This window comes from Xenopus tropicalis, chromosome 5 (genome assembly GCF_000004195.4).
Source record: "Xenopus tropicalis strain Nigerian chromosome 5, UCB_Xtro_10.0, whole genome shotgun sequence".
Lineage (NCBI taxonomy): Eukaryota > Metazoa > Chordata > Amphibia > Anura > Pipidae > Xenopus > Xenopus tropicalis.
Genome location: NC_030681.2, coordinates 116,615,826 through 116,628,830, shown reverse-complemented (window position 1 = coordinate 116,628,830; position 13,005 = coordinate 116,615,826). Strand labels below are relative to the sequence as shown.

Here is a 13,005-nt window from a genome sequence, read left to right as displayed (position 1 = left end):
TTAATTAAACTGCAAAACAGAGAAGCAAAAATCCACAGTTTTTCACACAGAGTTAAAAGGATATGAGTAGATCTAGGTCAAAAATCTGGCAAAGAAAAGAGGCATGGAGGTTGTGGGCAACCAGCAGCGCAAAAATGGTAGGTGCAAAGGGGGTTAAATGCAAATATTGCACCTGGATCTATAAGCTATAATGCCGCCTCTAGCTTTGAATATGCAGACAGACTAATAGGACTCTAGTTGTGCCTGTAGAGGTCCTACAAAGTAAGAACTTAAACATATGTACAAATATAAAGAATAAACTAAATGTAACTGTCATAATCACAGGTAATGTGCACACTGACCCAAAAACAGATATGCCATTTTCCAGTGTACTGTTAAACTCATAATGATGGCATTTATTATTATGACAGAATATGTCATATTCCTAGGTATTCTGGAAAACAGAACCAATACCTGTGTTATAATTTAAAGTGCAGTTGACTAACCTGGAACATCTGGCGAACTTTCCTTCGTGGCAGATTCACGTTGAGTTTATGCATTAACTGGTATATTTCCTCAATGTTGAGTAAGCCATCCCCATTTTTATCAGCCTCTTCAAATGTCTGCTTCACCCATGTGCAACTCTGTTAAGGAACTGCTAACATGCAGCCACGTGAATTTTCTTACATATTTAGCCTTCATATAACAGCAGGATTATGCAGTTAAAGGAAAAGTAAAGGTAAAAATTCAATAAAGCTAAATCTATTGGCAATTAGATATGCATCTGCTTACTGATAAGGATTCCTTTGGGTTCTGTGGCTTCTGCAGAGTGATCATTAGTTTTTTGAAAAGTTAAAAGCTGTAGTGCAAAGTTGACATAGCTCCGGTTTCTGAAATAAGCAGATTTAGGGCGCACACATGCGCATTTAATTGTTCAGGCGCCCAGTGAAAGCGCATTAGCTGTCACTTATTTCCCTGTCTGAGCTATGACATTCAAGTCAGGTGATATTCCCCAGTGTCATCAGTGACCTCTCTGCTCTTCCTGCATTACCTCCTGGCAATTCCCATTGCCAATAGGATGTACGCTTCTGTTCAGGGCATTAATGTAGCAACTTCTGTACCAACCCAATACAGCCCTTTAGCAGTAAACATCTGTGCCTCTAAAGATGCCCCCAGTAGCTCCACATCTTCTTTTCTGCTGATTTACTGCACAAACACAAAAACGCTGTTGAGACAATTTGTAAATGGTATTTTTTTACTCCTTTTTACTTTCTGTTCTTCCTTTCTCCAGCTTGAGATTTACAATTCATCTAATTGCCAAGTCCCTGTCCCCAGCAACCAGAAAGAATATTGTAACCAAGGTTAATTTCAAATGCTTCTTTAACTGGAATTTGGGCTTGAGTTCCAGTTGCGCTTTGTATGCTATTTACAAAAACAAAACACAATGGGAGCTGGAAATAAAAGAATACATAGGTTTTTCAGAGATTATTAAAGGTCCCCATACATTATACTGCTGTAACAACACAATGCTAAGGTCTTTCAGAAATCTGTCAAGGTTTCATCTTAAACAACAGAAAGTCAAGCTCCAGAGAACTAGTAATCGATTGCATTCTATTGCTTGTCTGGGGACTCTGTTTATAAAACATGCCTACTGCATAAAAGCAGAAAAGCCTTCATTTATTTTACTAGGAGAATGCATTGCAACCCAGAACTCTGTTTGGAATCAGTTATTCCTGCTGCTGCCGCACAATACAGCTTTAAGGTTTTAAGCAGAGGGCTATAAATGTTTAATTACCAGGGCTCCCTACAATGAATTAATATGATAGCAAATCCATTGGGAAATTTACAAACGCCTGGGATGCAAATCCAAACAAACATGTTAATATTGTTTCTGATATGCAGGCAGAAATCATATGCAGTCCATTAATTCATCCAGTGAAACTGGATCCCTGTCGCTAAGCAGTGCTCAACCCGATCAAAGGTTTTCCTACATATGAACCCCAAAATGGAAAGAAAATTCAGAAAAAAAATTTCTTTTAACGATAGTGCTCACTTGCTCCCAATGGTCTTTAAATGACCCTCTTATAGCTTCTATACTCATGAATCCAGCAATAGCCCCCGCAATCACTACAGGACCCACCTTCCTGCTGTCACTGAAACACTCACCCCCATGCCATCACTCTTGCACTAACACTCCTGCCATCACTCTTGCACTTACACTCCTGCCATCCTTCATCCAAATGCCATCACTGCAGCAATTACCCACTGCCATCACTCCATTTCCTGCCAACGCTGAAACACTTATACCCATACCATCACTCCAGTATTCATCCCCATGCCATCACTCCTACACTCACCGCTCTGCAATCACTGCAACACTCATCCCAATGCCATCCCTGCAGCAGTTACCCACTGCTATTACTACCACACTCATCCTCCCTCTGTTTATACCATTACTGTGGCTCTCACCCTAACACCATTACTGCGGCACTCACCCTAACACCATTACTGCGGCACTCACCCTAACACCATTACTGCGGCACTCACCCTAACACCATTACTGCGGCACTCACCCTAACACGATTACTGCGGCAATCACCCTAACACGATTACTGAGGCAATCACCCTAACACCATTACTGCGGCACTCACCCTAACACCATTACTGCGGCACTCACCCTAACACCATTACTGCGGCAATCACACTAACACCATTACTGCGGCACTCACCCTAACACCATTACTGCGGCACTCACCCTAACCCCATTACTGCGGCACTCACCCTAACACCATTACTGCGGCAATCACCCTAACACCATTACTGAGGCACTCACCCTAACACCATTACTGCGGCACTCACCCTAACACCATTAATGCGGCATGCATTCCCTACAGTTCTCCCCTTTTCTGTCCTCCTTTATAGCCTATATCACTCACTTTCAGGCAGCCCCTGTAGAACTCCACCTTCATGACCTCTCTTTAGCAACATTTCCACTATGTGGTCTATGCAGCCCTCACACTCAGGCAGGCCATTCATTGGACTGTAGCATCTGCATTCTCTCATATATAATACGTATCAACACACAAGAGTCTGTACAGTAGTAGTATGTTCTTTTACCTATTCTTTTAGCATACTTTTGGTATGAAGAGAAATTGATGTAGCATGTGTGAATCTCCCAAGCTCTGACTGTGTCTGTGGTCCCAGGACTTCACTTTATCTGCAAAACAGCAGCCGTCTTGCAGCCCTGCCTCCCTCAGTCTATTCCTCTGTGGCTCCTGTCAACTTCTATGCCAGCTGGAGATGCAACAGGCTCAGTTCAGGCAGCAGATTTCCAGCTGCTTATTTTAGACACACAGAGATAAAGGGGGAAATGAATCCAGAGAAATAATATCTGTTAATACATATTCATTAATGATCTAGCAGAGTGTGGTTATAGAGCCCAGAAAACACTGAATCACTATTTTATCCACATTCACAGCAATTTACAAAAACTTCACTATGCTGAGTTCATATTACCTTGCACATACAGTATCCACAGATAATAAATGGGAATGTCTGGATAAAAAATTACAGCCCACAAAGCCACTATAAACATTCACTTGGGCCACCTAACTACTGATTTGGTGTGGTCCATGTGCATTGCACAATCTGTCTGATAACCCCACTGGAACAGTTTCGGTCTGTTTATGTAAAAGTTAAGGCCCTATATACTTTATCTGCCTATGCAAAAAAGAGACTGTGATATAATTAAAGCAAAGCAAAAAGCTACATACTTTGCTTACATTGCAGTTACCAATGAATTCCCTGTCAAGTATAATCGAGGTATAATTTGGCTGAATAGTCATTAAGAGTTAAAAACATATTATAATCAAGTGATAATGAAGTCCCAGTTCTGTTTAGTCTAAAACAAAGGTATTCTTACTGCCCCCAAAAGAAAGATTTTGCCCTGAAGCAAACATTACAGTAGGTGATGTGATATCATTTTAATAATAGGCAATTCAGCAATGAATAAAGTCTCGCTTTCACATTGCACCCTGTATGTCTATAAAGTGCAGTGCACCACTCAAATAGCAACTAAAGTGCTTTATACAGCCAGACACATTTTAACCATCGTGTGCTGTCAAACTGGAGGCCTAAGGGCCCTTCCAATTGATTTTTTTGGGTCCCAGTATGCCCAATGGCTCTACATACATGTATGAACACAATTTTAATAAAACATGGAAAACTGACATAGTCCACTTAGTATTGCCTTAAATGTGATAACACTCCTTTTTCTTAACATTAACAAGTGAGTGCAAACTTGACTCTGTATTTACCAAGTCTGAAGGGCCTATACTAACAAAGAGGCCTGAAATGACAACCTCATCCACTCCACTGTTAATCAAAGCCCTACCTAGGTTGGTTTGAGGGCCTGGGCTACTTTTGTGCTTATGTATAAGACCCAGCCCAGACAATGAATGCTGCCAGTCATGCTCAATATTTGCTTCATAAGACTAGCCCTTGGTTGTAGAATTTTTCTCAGGTGCAACTTGGCATATTGACCATAATGCGGAAGAATTATGGTAAATGGCTTTCACAAAAGTAAGGTCAGTGGACAGTTGTGTAAAGGTTCAGTATTCAATTACTGACATTCTGCACAAAATGAGCACTAAAAATGTATGATTTGTTTGAAATTATTATTTATTGCAATATATAGACTACTACTGTAAATCTGAGTAAGCAAGCAGCTAGCAGGAAGTTATATGCATATGACAGAGCAACAGTGAAACTCTTTAATTCCACAATAACACCTTACCTAAAAAGATGCAGCCATATCCTATGAAGGATTAGCTACAAATTGGTATACTTTAAAGGATATTGATCATGGGTCCTTTGCCTTTTTGCCAGAGAATCCTCATCGCTAATTCCAGCCATCAGATATTTCAGCCCTGTGATCCAAGTTCGGGCCTCCTCCGGATTTGATGTTATGAGGTCCAGAGATTCCATGTGGTTTCCATGATATATGGTAAAACAGCAACTGGGATCAAAGTTTCCTTCTGCATGGCGGTGGAATATTTCAGACTGTCGCCCTTCCGTGACTTTGTAAATTGAATCAATTATAACTGCAAGGGCAACAAACGCATAGTTAGAAATCATGTAAAAATGTTCACCTGAGCAGGCTGTAGAGCCATAAAAACTTTGCCTGAGAGGGCTTCTTTGTGGGGTCACATATAGCAGTTCCAAGTTACTCAGGAAGAAATAAAACTAATTTGTATACAGGAATGTGATCCATTATCTGGAAACCCATTATCCAGAAAGCATTTATTGGAAGACCATCTCCCATAGAATCAACCTTAATAAAATATACGTTTTAAAATTATTTGTACTTGATCCCATCTAAGATAGAATCAATCCTTACTGGAAGTCAACCAATCCTACTGGATGTATTTAATGCTTGAATTATTTTTAAGTAGACAAGTATTGAGATCTAATTTAAAGAAAAGATCCCTTCTATACCTTTGTGGTGGGAATGTTTGGTAGGGCTCTTTGGTTGTTGTTTTGGAAGGGAGGGCACAGAGTGCAATCCAAGTGGGGGTTATATTTACCCATCCAACATGTGACTTGGGGAAAATATATATATTATTCATAATGCAAAATATTTTTCACGAGATGGAAATTTCAAATGAATGCCAAATAACCATAATTTAACCTTTTTACCTATTTTTAAACTATACTGACAATATTTAGTTATTTCTAAACGTAGACTATTAGTATAGTTATCTGAAATGACAAAGATGTAAAAATTAAATGAAAGGCAACTTGCTGTTCATTTGGTTAAATTCCACTGAATGTAATTACAAAGTACAGTTGGAACATCAATGTCAGACTTATCATTCTTTATTTAAGAAAGGATGTCCTATTTTTAGATACTCTGGGGAAATTTAATTTAATAGTACTGTAAATCAGATAAATTAGAGACAAAATTTCTGAGAGTATGCTGCGTTATGCATTGATCGTAGCAGAAAATGAAATACAGGATAAGAGGCCAGAAACTTTGGAGAGGATATATGAGTAAAGGAGGCAAGGAGAGTTGGATACCTGCTTTTGAAGTGCAGAAGTGGGACCAGGGCCAAAGTGGGGTCAGTAAAGCAGAGGGATTTCCAAAATAATTGTGACAGTGCAACTGCAGGGAGCTAAGTCCTTGATGGGACCCAAAAACCCAAGTATTATAATGTTTCCTACTGCAAAAGGGACCCCAAATATAATGTCTCATATTTCTCATTTTGATGTCACAGAACTAAAATTGACCAGTCTGCTTGGAAAACCACCCTCACAAGAATACACAGAAATAAAATGAATTGAGCAACATTAATATTTCTTTCCTAATATACATTTACTGGCTGCAATTTCACATAAACCTGCATTAGACTGAATATAATTACTTTTAGCTTTCTCGCTTTTTCTTGAAGGTCTCCATCTGATACATGTCCGATGTTCATCCAGGTAAAAGAGGCGAACCAAAGCCTTTGTTCCACTCTTTAGTTTTACCATCTGTGTCCCAGACTGCATTACACTCATACATCTTTCAACTGCAAAGCAATAAGACATAACACTCTTAGGTTATCAAACATGTAGCCAATTCCTCACTCAAATCTTCCATCATACTCTTTGGGGCTGATTTACTTACCCACGAACGGGTCGAATGGAGTCCGATTGCGTTTTTTTCGTAATGATCGGTACTTTGCGATTTTTTCGTATGTTTTGCGATTTTTTCGGATTCTTTACGAATTTTTCGGATCCAATACGATTTTTGCGTAAAAACGCGAGTTTTCCTATCCTTTACGAAAGTTGCGTAAAAAGTTGCGCATTTTGCGTAGCGTTAAAACTTACGCGAAAAGTTGCGCATTTTTCGCGTAAGTTTTAACGCTACGCAAAATGCGCAACTTTTTACGCAACTTTCGTAATGGATACGAAAAACTCGCGTTTTTACGCAAAAATCGTATTGGTAACGAAAAATTCGTACAGAATCCGAAAAAATCGCAAAACATACGAAAAAGTCGCAAAATGTTCGTTTTCAAGTCGGAACTTTTCCAATTCGGGTCGGATTCGTGGGTTAGTAAATCAGCCCCTTTGTGTAGTTAATTTGCAATAACCAATTAACTTAACAATAGCCATCTAGTAGTTTGTCTAGATTTGCAATCAAATCTGACAAGCACTAGAAAATATGTAACAAAGCTTACAATTATTAATTCCAATAAATGAAAAAGTTAATAATGTTTGACCAACAAACACATTATATATGAGATATTCTGTTGCCGCTTGTCTTTGAATCTGTGCTCTTGGGAAAACACTGTAAGGATCTCCTCCCATGAGCCAAGCCATTTTCTAAATCACAGGAATAAGCTGTTGAGCAATGGGGGAAGCCACAGGGTGGGCATTCCTTTTTAAGTCAACTAAGGTGATGATAAAGAATTAAACATGGGGATTCTAATTGCAGTGCATTGCAAATCTCCTCTGTTTTATCATAAAGTTTTCTGCATTGTTATACTTAGAAGCTAAGAGGCTGAAGTGATACTGACACTAAAAACTACTCTGTAAAATATTACTGTACATTCAAATTTACCTATAGGTCATGTTAATAATTTTTGATGATAGGGCTGCTTTTGTCCCTTTTCATCCTGTAAGTTACAGCTTCTAATGCTATTGGACTGCCACTGAACAAATATGGCAGCCCCCAATATAGACAAACCTGGGGGATCAGATAGGTAATAGGTAAAAGCATTGGGAAAATACTTTTAAGGCAACATTTTGAATAGCATGCAAAGACAATGTTATGATGGATGTAAAAAAAATATTTCTGGCCTCAGTATCTCTTTAAGTGAATGCAAATACATAATTATTTGGACATCATACAAAATGAAAACTTTTTGCATTTGTCTGTATTTAAAACAAAAAAGCAAAGTAATAGCTGTAGTATCACTCATGCTCTGAACTATGATGATCAACTATGGTTGAACTATGGTTGTATGAAGGAGACTTTCTATTAGACATGGGTAAGATCCTTGCCTATAAGCTACAAGCACTCTGATTTACTATTCCTTTAAAGATGAAGCCAGTTTTCAGAAATATTTTGCATTCTGGGACAACAAAAATCATGAAAATGAAACCCAGTCAATAACAGGGCTCTTATCTCCATGATGACAGTGGTCCATGAGAAGAAAAGATCATGAAACTGATCAATACAAAGTGGACATATGAGCTGTGTAGTTAAAGACAGAACAAAAAGAAATCTATTCCCAAAATCAGTTATAACTGTAAGGCTCTGCTGGTACAAAGGATGGGTCAGTCTGACCCATCAGTCATCTGCTAGTGGGAACATGGATGCCTGAGAGGCTGACTCATATAAGCAAGAGAAACAGCTCCTTTAAATTATAACAAAGAGTCTATAAAATATAAGTCCATTGAAAGAGATTAGACCATTAAAGTTATATAGCAATATCTGCAGGTATCCTCGATGAACTCTAAACTAGACTGCCTACTTTTTCCTGTTATTAAGAACTGTCTTACTTAGAAAACAGTCACATAATTAGCAACAAAATTAATTATGGGAATGCAAAAGTTTAGTTATGAAAAAAACATTGAGAAATTCCTTTGTTCATTTAAAAGGAGAGTAACTTCTAATGTAACATTGTATCATTTTACAAGTATGTAAGATCAATACAAGATAACCAATGGGGATTTCTTAGAGAAATCTATGAACAACAAGAGGAAAATCCTTCTGATTAGAAGAAAGGTAGTTTGGTTCAAATGCACAGCAACAGCAGTAAATCTATCACATTCTCTGAAACCCGTTATTCAAAAGCCATCTCTCTTAGACTTCATCATAAGCAAATAATGTTAATATTTCAAAGTGATTTACCTTTTCTCTGTAATAATAAAACAGCACCTCGTACTTGATCCCAACTAAGACAATCCTATTGGGTTAAATTAATGTTTGAATGATTTTTCAGGAGACATACGGTATTGAGATCTGAATTATAGAAAGATCTCTTATCTGGAAAATCCCAGGTCACAATCATTCTGGATAACAGGTCCCATATATGTAATGTAAAATTCCTTTAATACCTTCAGACAATATCAATGTTACCCAATCACATAATATACCCAATATCTTTAGGCAATGAAATACTTTAAAATTAAAGCAAATACATTGGTTGGATGGGTGGAAACACAAACATTAGCGCATACAGTGTTTTCACACTGCCCTGGTGCTGACCCAGTGATCTCATTGCACACTGAACTGTGTTACAAAAGTCACAATGTCTACCAAAAAAACAGAAATTCAAATGTAACATTTTTTTATTTCATGACAAGATTTTATGCATGCCATCTTTAGGAGTGTTCAGTCTATAGGTACTCATGGGTGCACATAGGATCTATAGGTACTCCATCTTGTCCTGGTTGAATCTTGTGCAATGAAAGGGTACATAAGTGCACACATAAGTGCTCCCATGTTGTTGATGCCAATTTGAATGCAAGTTTATGCTCCTTCTGTATCTGGAACAAAATCCCTGTTTGCATGCTTTATCTCTAGGGAAACCATTAAATTCAGCCAGTTTTGTGCACTTTGCACTTATTAAGTAAATAAGAACTAAGAGCTTTTAGAAAAAGAGGAAAATACTGTTTTCAATTTTTTTCCAAGTAAAGGTTTTTGAAAATCTATAAACAGGCCACCTATGTGTTGCAGAGACTGGATAAAACACAAATCATTAAGGTTAAGGAGACTGCCACATACTCCTAAAAAAAAATCCCATTTACATGGGTTTATCCTATAGACTAAAGCTTACCCACTGGGTTTTAAAGCAGAAGCCAGGGTAATAGCTGATCAGATTCCCAACTACAGACCGGTTTCGCCTTTCTTGAGGCTCACCAGTGCAATGCAGGGTTTTCTGATCAACTTAGGTAGAGTCACCGTGTGGTTTAACAAACAAATCATTAAGTTTGAGGAGAGACTGGGTAAGCACTGTTGTGCATATTTTATCCCCTATTTAGCACTCTGTTTCCAGGGTTGGGGGCTTGATACTGCAATATAAGGAGTGCAGGAATACTGTATATCACCTGAACACTGAAAATAACCCTAGGCCTGAATATATAATTAAAAAGTTCACAAATAAATAAATCCTTGTAAAATCTATATATACAGCAGCTATCTGGGTAGCTGAAGGATAATCCGTAATACTGGTTTCCTGGTCATGAGAAAAGGGAAAACCCTCCTAAAAGCTGCTCAGCAGAACAATTATTAAAGAGCAGCAGCTTATACTTCCAACCCACTTTAGTCAATTCTATTAAATCACAGAGCTCTGACTAAAATTCCACAGGACTGTTAATCATCATTTGTTTTGTTTGGAAAAGCAAAGAATAAAGCATTTAGAAACAAATAATACTACAAATAATTGTGTCACTGTATTTCAAGTAATGCTTGGCTCTTTAGTGAACTGAGAAGCAAAAAGCTAGCCCTTTTCATCTGTCCTCTATATTCTCTTCTTTAGAACTCAGTTTGAATCAAACCTGGTTTAAAGGGATAAAAAAATGTGTGTGTTTAAATGGATAGAGGAAGCACAGCCCAGCAGAATCATTAAACATTTTATACATATATTGTACTTGCACATGATGGAGCTTTACAAATAGTTGTTACTAAATAATAACAATAAAATATACCATTGTAAATGCATATGTATATATAAAGACCAGTTGGGTATTCTCTTTTGAGTTAACTGATTTGCCATAGTGCACCAAGATTAACTCAGATTATACCGATTATACTCATGTTATACATGTATTGATTACTGCCAATTGTAGCTTATCCCATCATCAGTACCTGACAGTTAATATATATTTTCATCTTTAGAAATTGATTGAGCAGGTATTTTAGACATAATGTGCATGGGCTGTGTGCAGAAGGCTACTAATGAGTTCTGGGTCTTGCATTACACTTCCAACAATAGATTGAAGGTTGTATATCTGTGCTTCATAGTACACTATATACATTTCAACCACCAGCTATACCACTAGAACAAACTACTAGCAGTAATATAGATTGAACTAACAATTATATAGATGGCCTGATTATGGGAAACCATCAAGACTGCTAATACATTGTAGCATTGATTTTTCTAGAACTAAAAGTACCATTACCATTGTATGAATTTGTTTAGTTTATCATTTGTTGAGGAACATAATTCACAGATTTACTAGGAGTGTAGTTTTGGTTACTATATGCCGCGCAGCAAGCACCAGATTTAATAGCTATTTTCTATTGTTGGTAGAAAAAAAAATCCTAAAATCACGGGAAACATTTTTCACTGCTTTTGGTAAAATGTCTGTCCAATTTAACAAATATGCCTCTTTTTACTCCAAAAAATGATCCATGTACAGGTATGGGATTCATTATCTGAAAACTCATTACCTGGAAAGCTCCCAATTAAAGGACAAGTCAAACCTAAATATTTGTTTTCCTAATAAATAAAAATACATTTATTACAAATGTGTAATGTTTTTTGAGTTATTTATATATATAATTACTATTAGAAGCAGTGTTTGTCTGTCCTTTTATAGTCTCTGCCCTGGTGGCTCTGGCATTTAAACAATGTAACACAAGGCAGCAGACTGACAGACCTGTTTTGCTGGAGGAGACTGACCTTTGCAACATTGTTTAAAAAGTCATAACCAGGAGTTTCTATAGTAATTACATTTACTAATAACTTTTAAAGCACTAATATGTTTTAATAGATATTGGAAAGTTGCTTAATATTATGTTTTCTTTTATTGGGCAAAATTATTTTTTGGGTTGACATCTCTAATAGAGTCCATTTTAATCATATAATTATTTTTTTAATCACATGAATAATTTTAAAGCTAATTTCCTTTTACTTGATTCCAACTAAGATATAATTAATTCATACTGAATGCAAAACAATCCTATTGGGTTTATTTAATGTTTAAATGAATTTTAGCATACTTAAGGTATAGAGATTTAAATTATGGAAAGACCCCTTATCTGGAAAAGCCCAAGCATTCTTTACAATGTGGATTGTGTAAGAATATGCTTGGTTTTCTCCATTTGTCTAACTTATTAACCTGAAAAGCACTAACTAAAATAGTTTCAATAAATGCCAAAACTGAAAAAAAAAAATAGATAGATAGAAAAACAGATTAGGGCAGTTACATAGATGTAGATAGATACATGCAGATTGGAATATAGCAAACTGTATTAATAGAAAAACAGGGTGATACAGCAACTAATTCTAAGAGATGAACAAACAAAAGTAGAGTTTGAATTAAAGCTAAAACACATAAATGCCATAGATTGTAAGCTCTTTGAAAAATAGATTGCATTCCTGATGTGCAGTGAGATTCGTAGCACTTAAGTATTCTCTCTGTCTAATTTATTGTAACTGTATCTCGTTTGCATTTACAACTTGTAAAGCACTGCATACAGGTTTCAATATAAATTAATACCATACACTAATCTCTGTAAAGCAGTAAATTTAAGAAGTGACAAATAGATGAAATAATACATTGTAACTTCTCCATAATTGTATGCAAACTTTTTAACTCCACGGTTCTTTAATTTACACACAATCTGATAAAACGGTCAGTGAAAATGATACTATTCAGATTATGAATTCATAATTTATCTCATAGCAACTACAGGAGTGAATAATGAGCAGGCATCTTTGTGTTACAATGTGATTCTGTAACATTCACATTCATATCGAAATCAAATATAAATGGCACTAGATATACAGAAATCTTTGCTAGACCACCATCTGTGAGTGCAATTGCAAACTTTTGGGACAGGAACCAAAAGTGCTGCTGGTTTAAAATGCAACAACTATAAGAGGCATGATCTATAGGGAATATGCAGACAGAAACAGGAAAACACTGGATGGACGAATCACTTCAGTAATTTAGTTTAAATCTAAATGCTAAAAATTTACAACATTCCAATAAGAAATCAAAGTATAAAAGTTAAAATCAAATACT

General features: G+C 36.7%; 1 protein-coding gene across 6 annotated transcripts in view; it reads right to left on the bottom strand.

Annotated features, from left to right (window-relative positions):
- plch1 (phospholipase C eta 1) overlaps positions 1–13,005 on the bottom strand; it is a 115,829-nt gene that overhangs the window by 41,274 nt on the left and 61,550 nt on the right. For all 6 annotated transcript variants that reach the window (XM_031902339.1, XM_031902336.1, XM_031902338.1 and 3 more), the window contains 3 exons: positions 6,402–6,548; positions 4,838–5,081; positions 486–615 (listed from right to left, as the gene is read on the bottom strand). In XM_031902339.1, the coding sequence (XP_031758199.1) occupies positions 486–615; positions 4,838–5,081; positions 6,402–6,548 (521 nt within the window). The remainder of the gene's footprint in view (positions 1–485; positions 616–4,837; positions 5,082–6,401; positions 6,549–13,005) is intronic.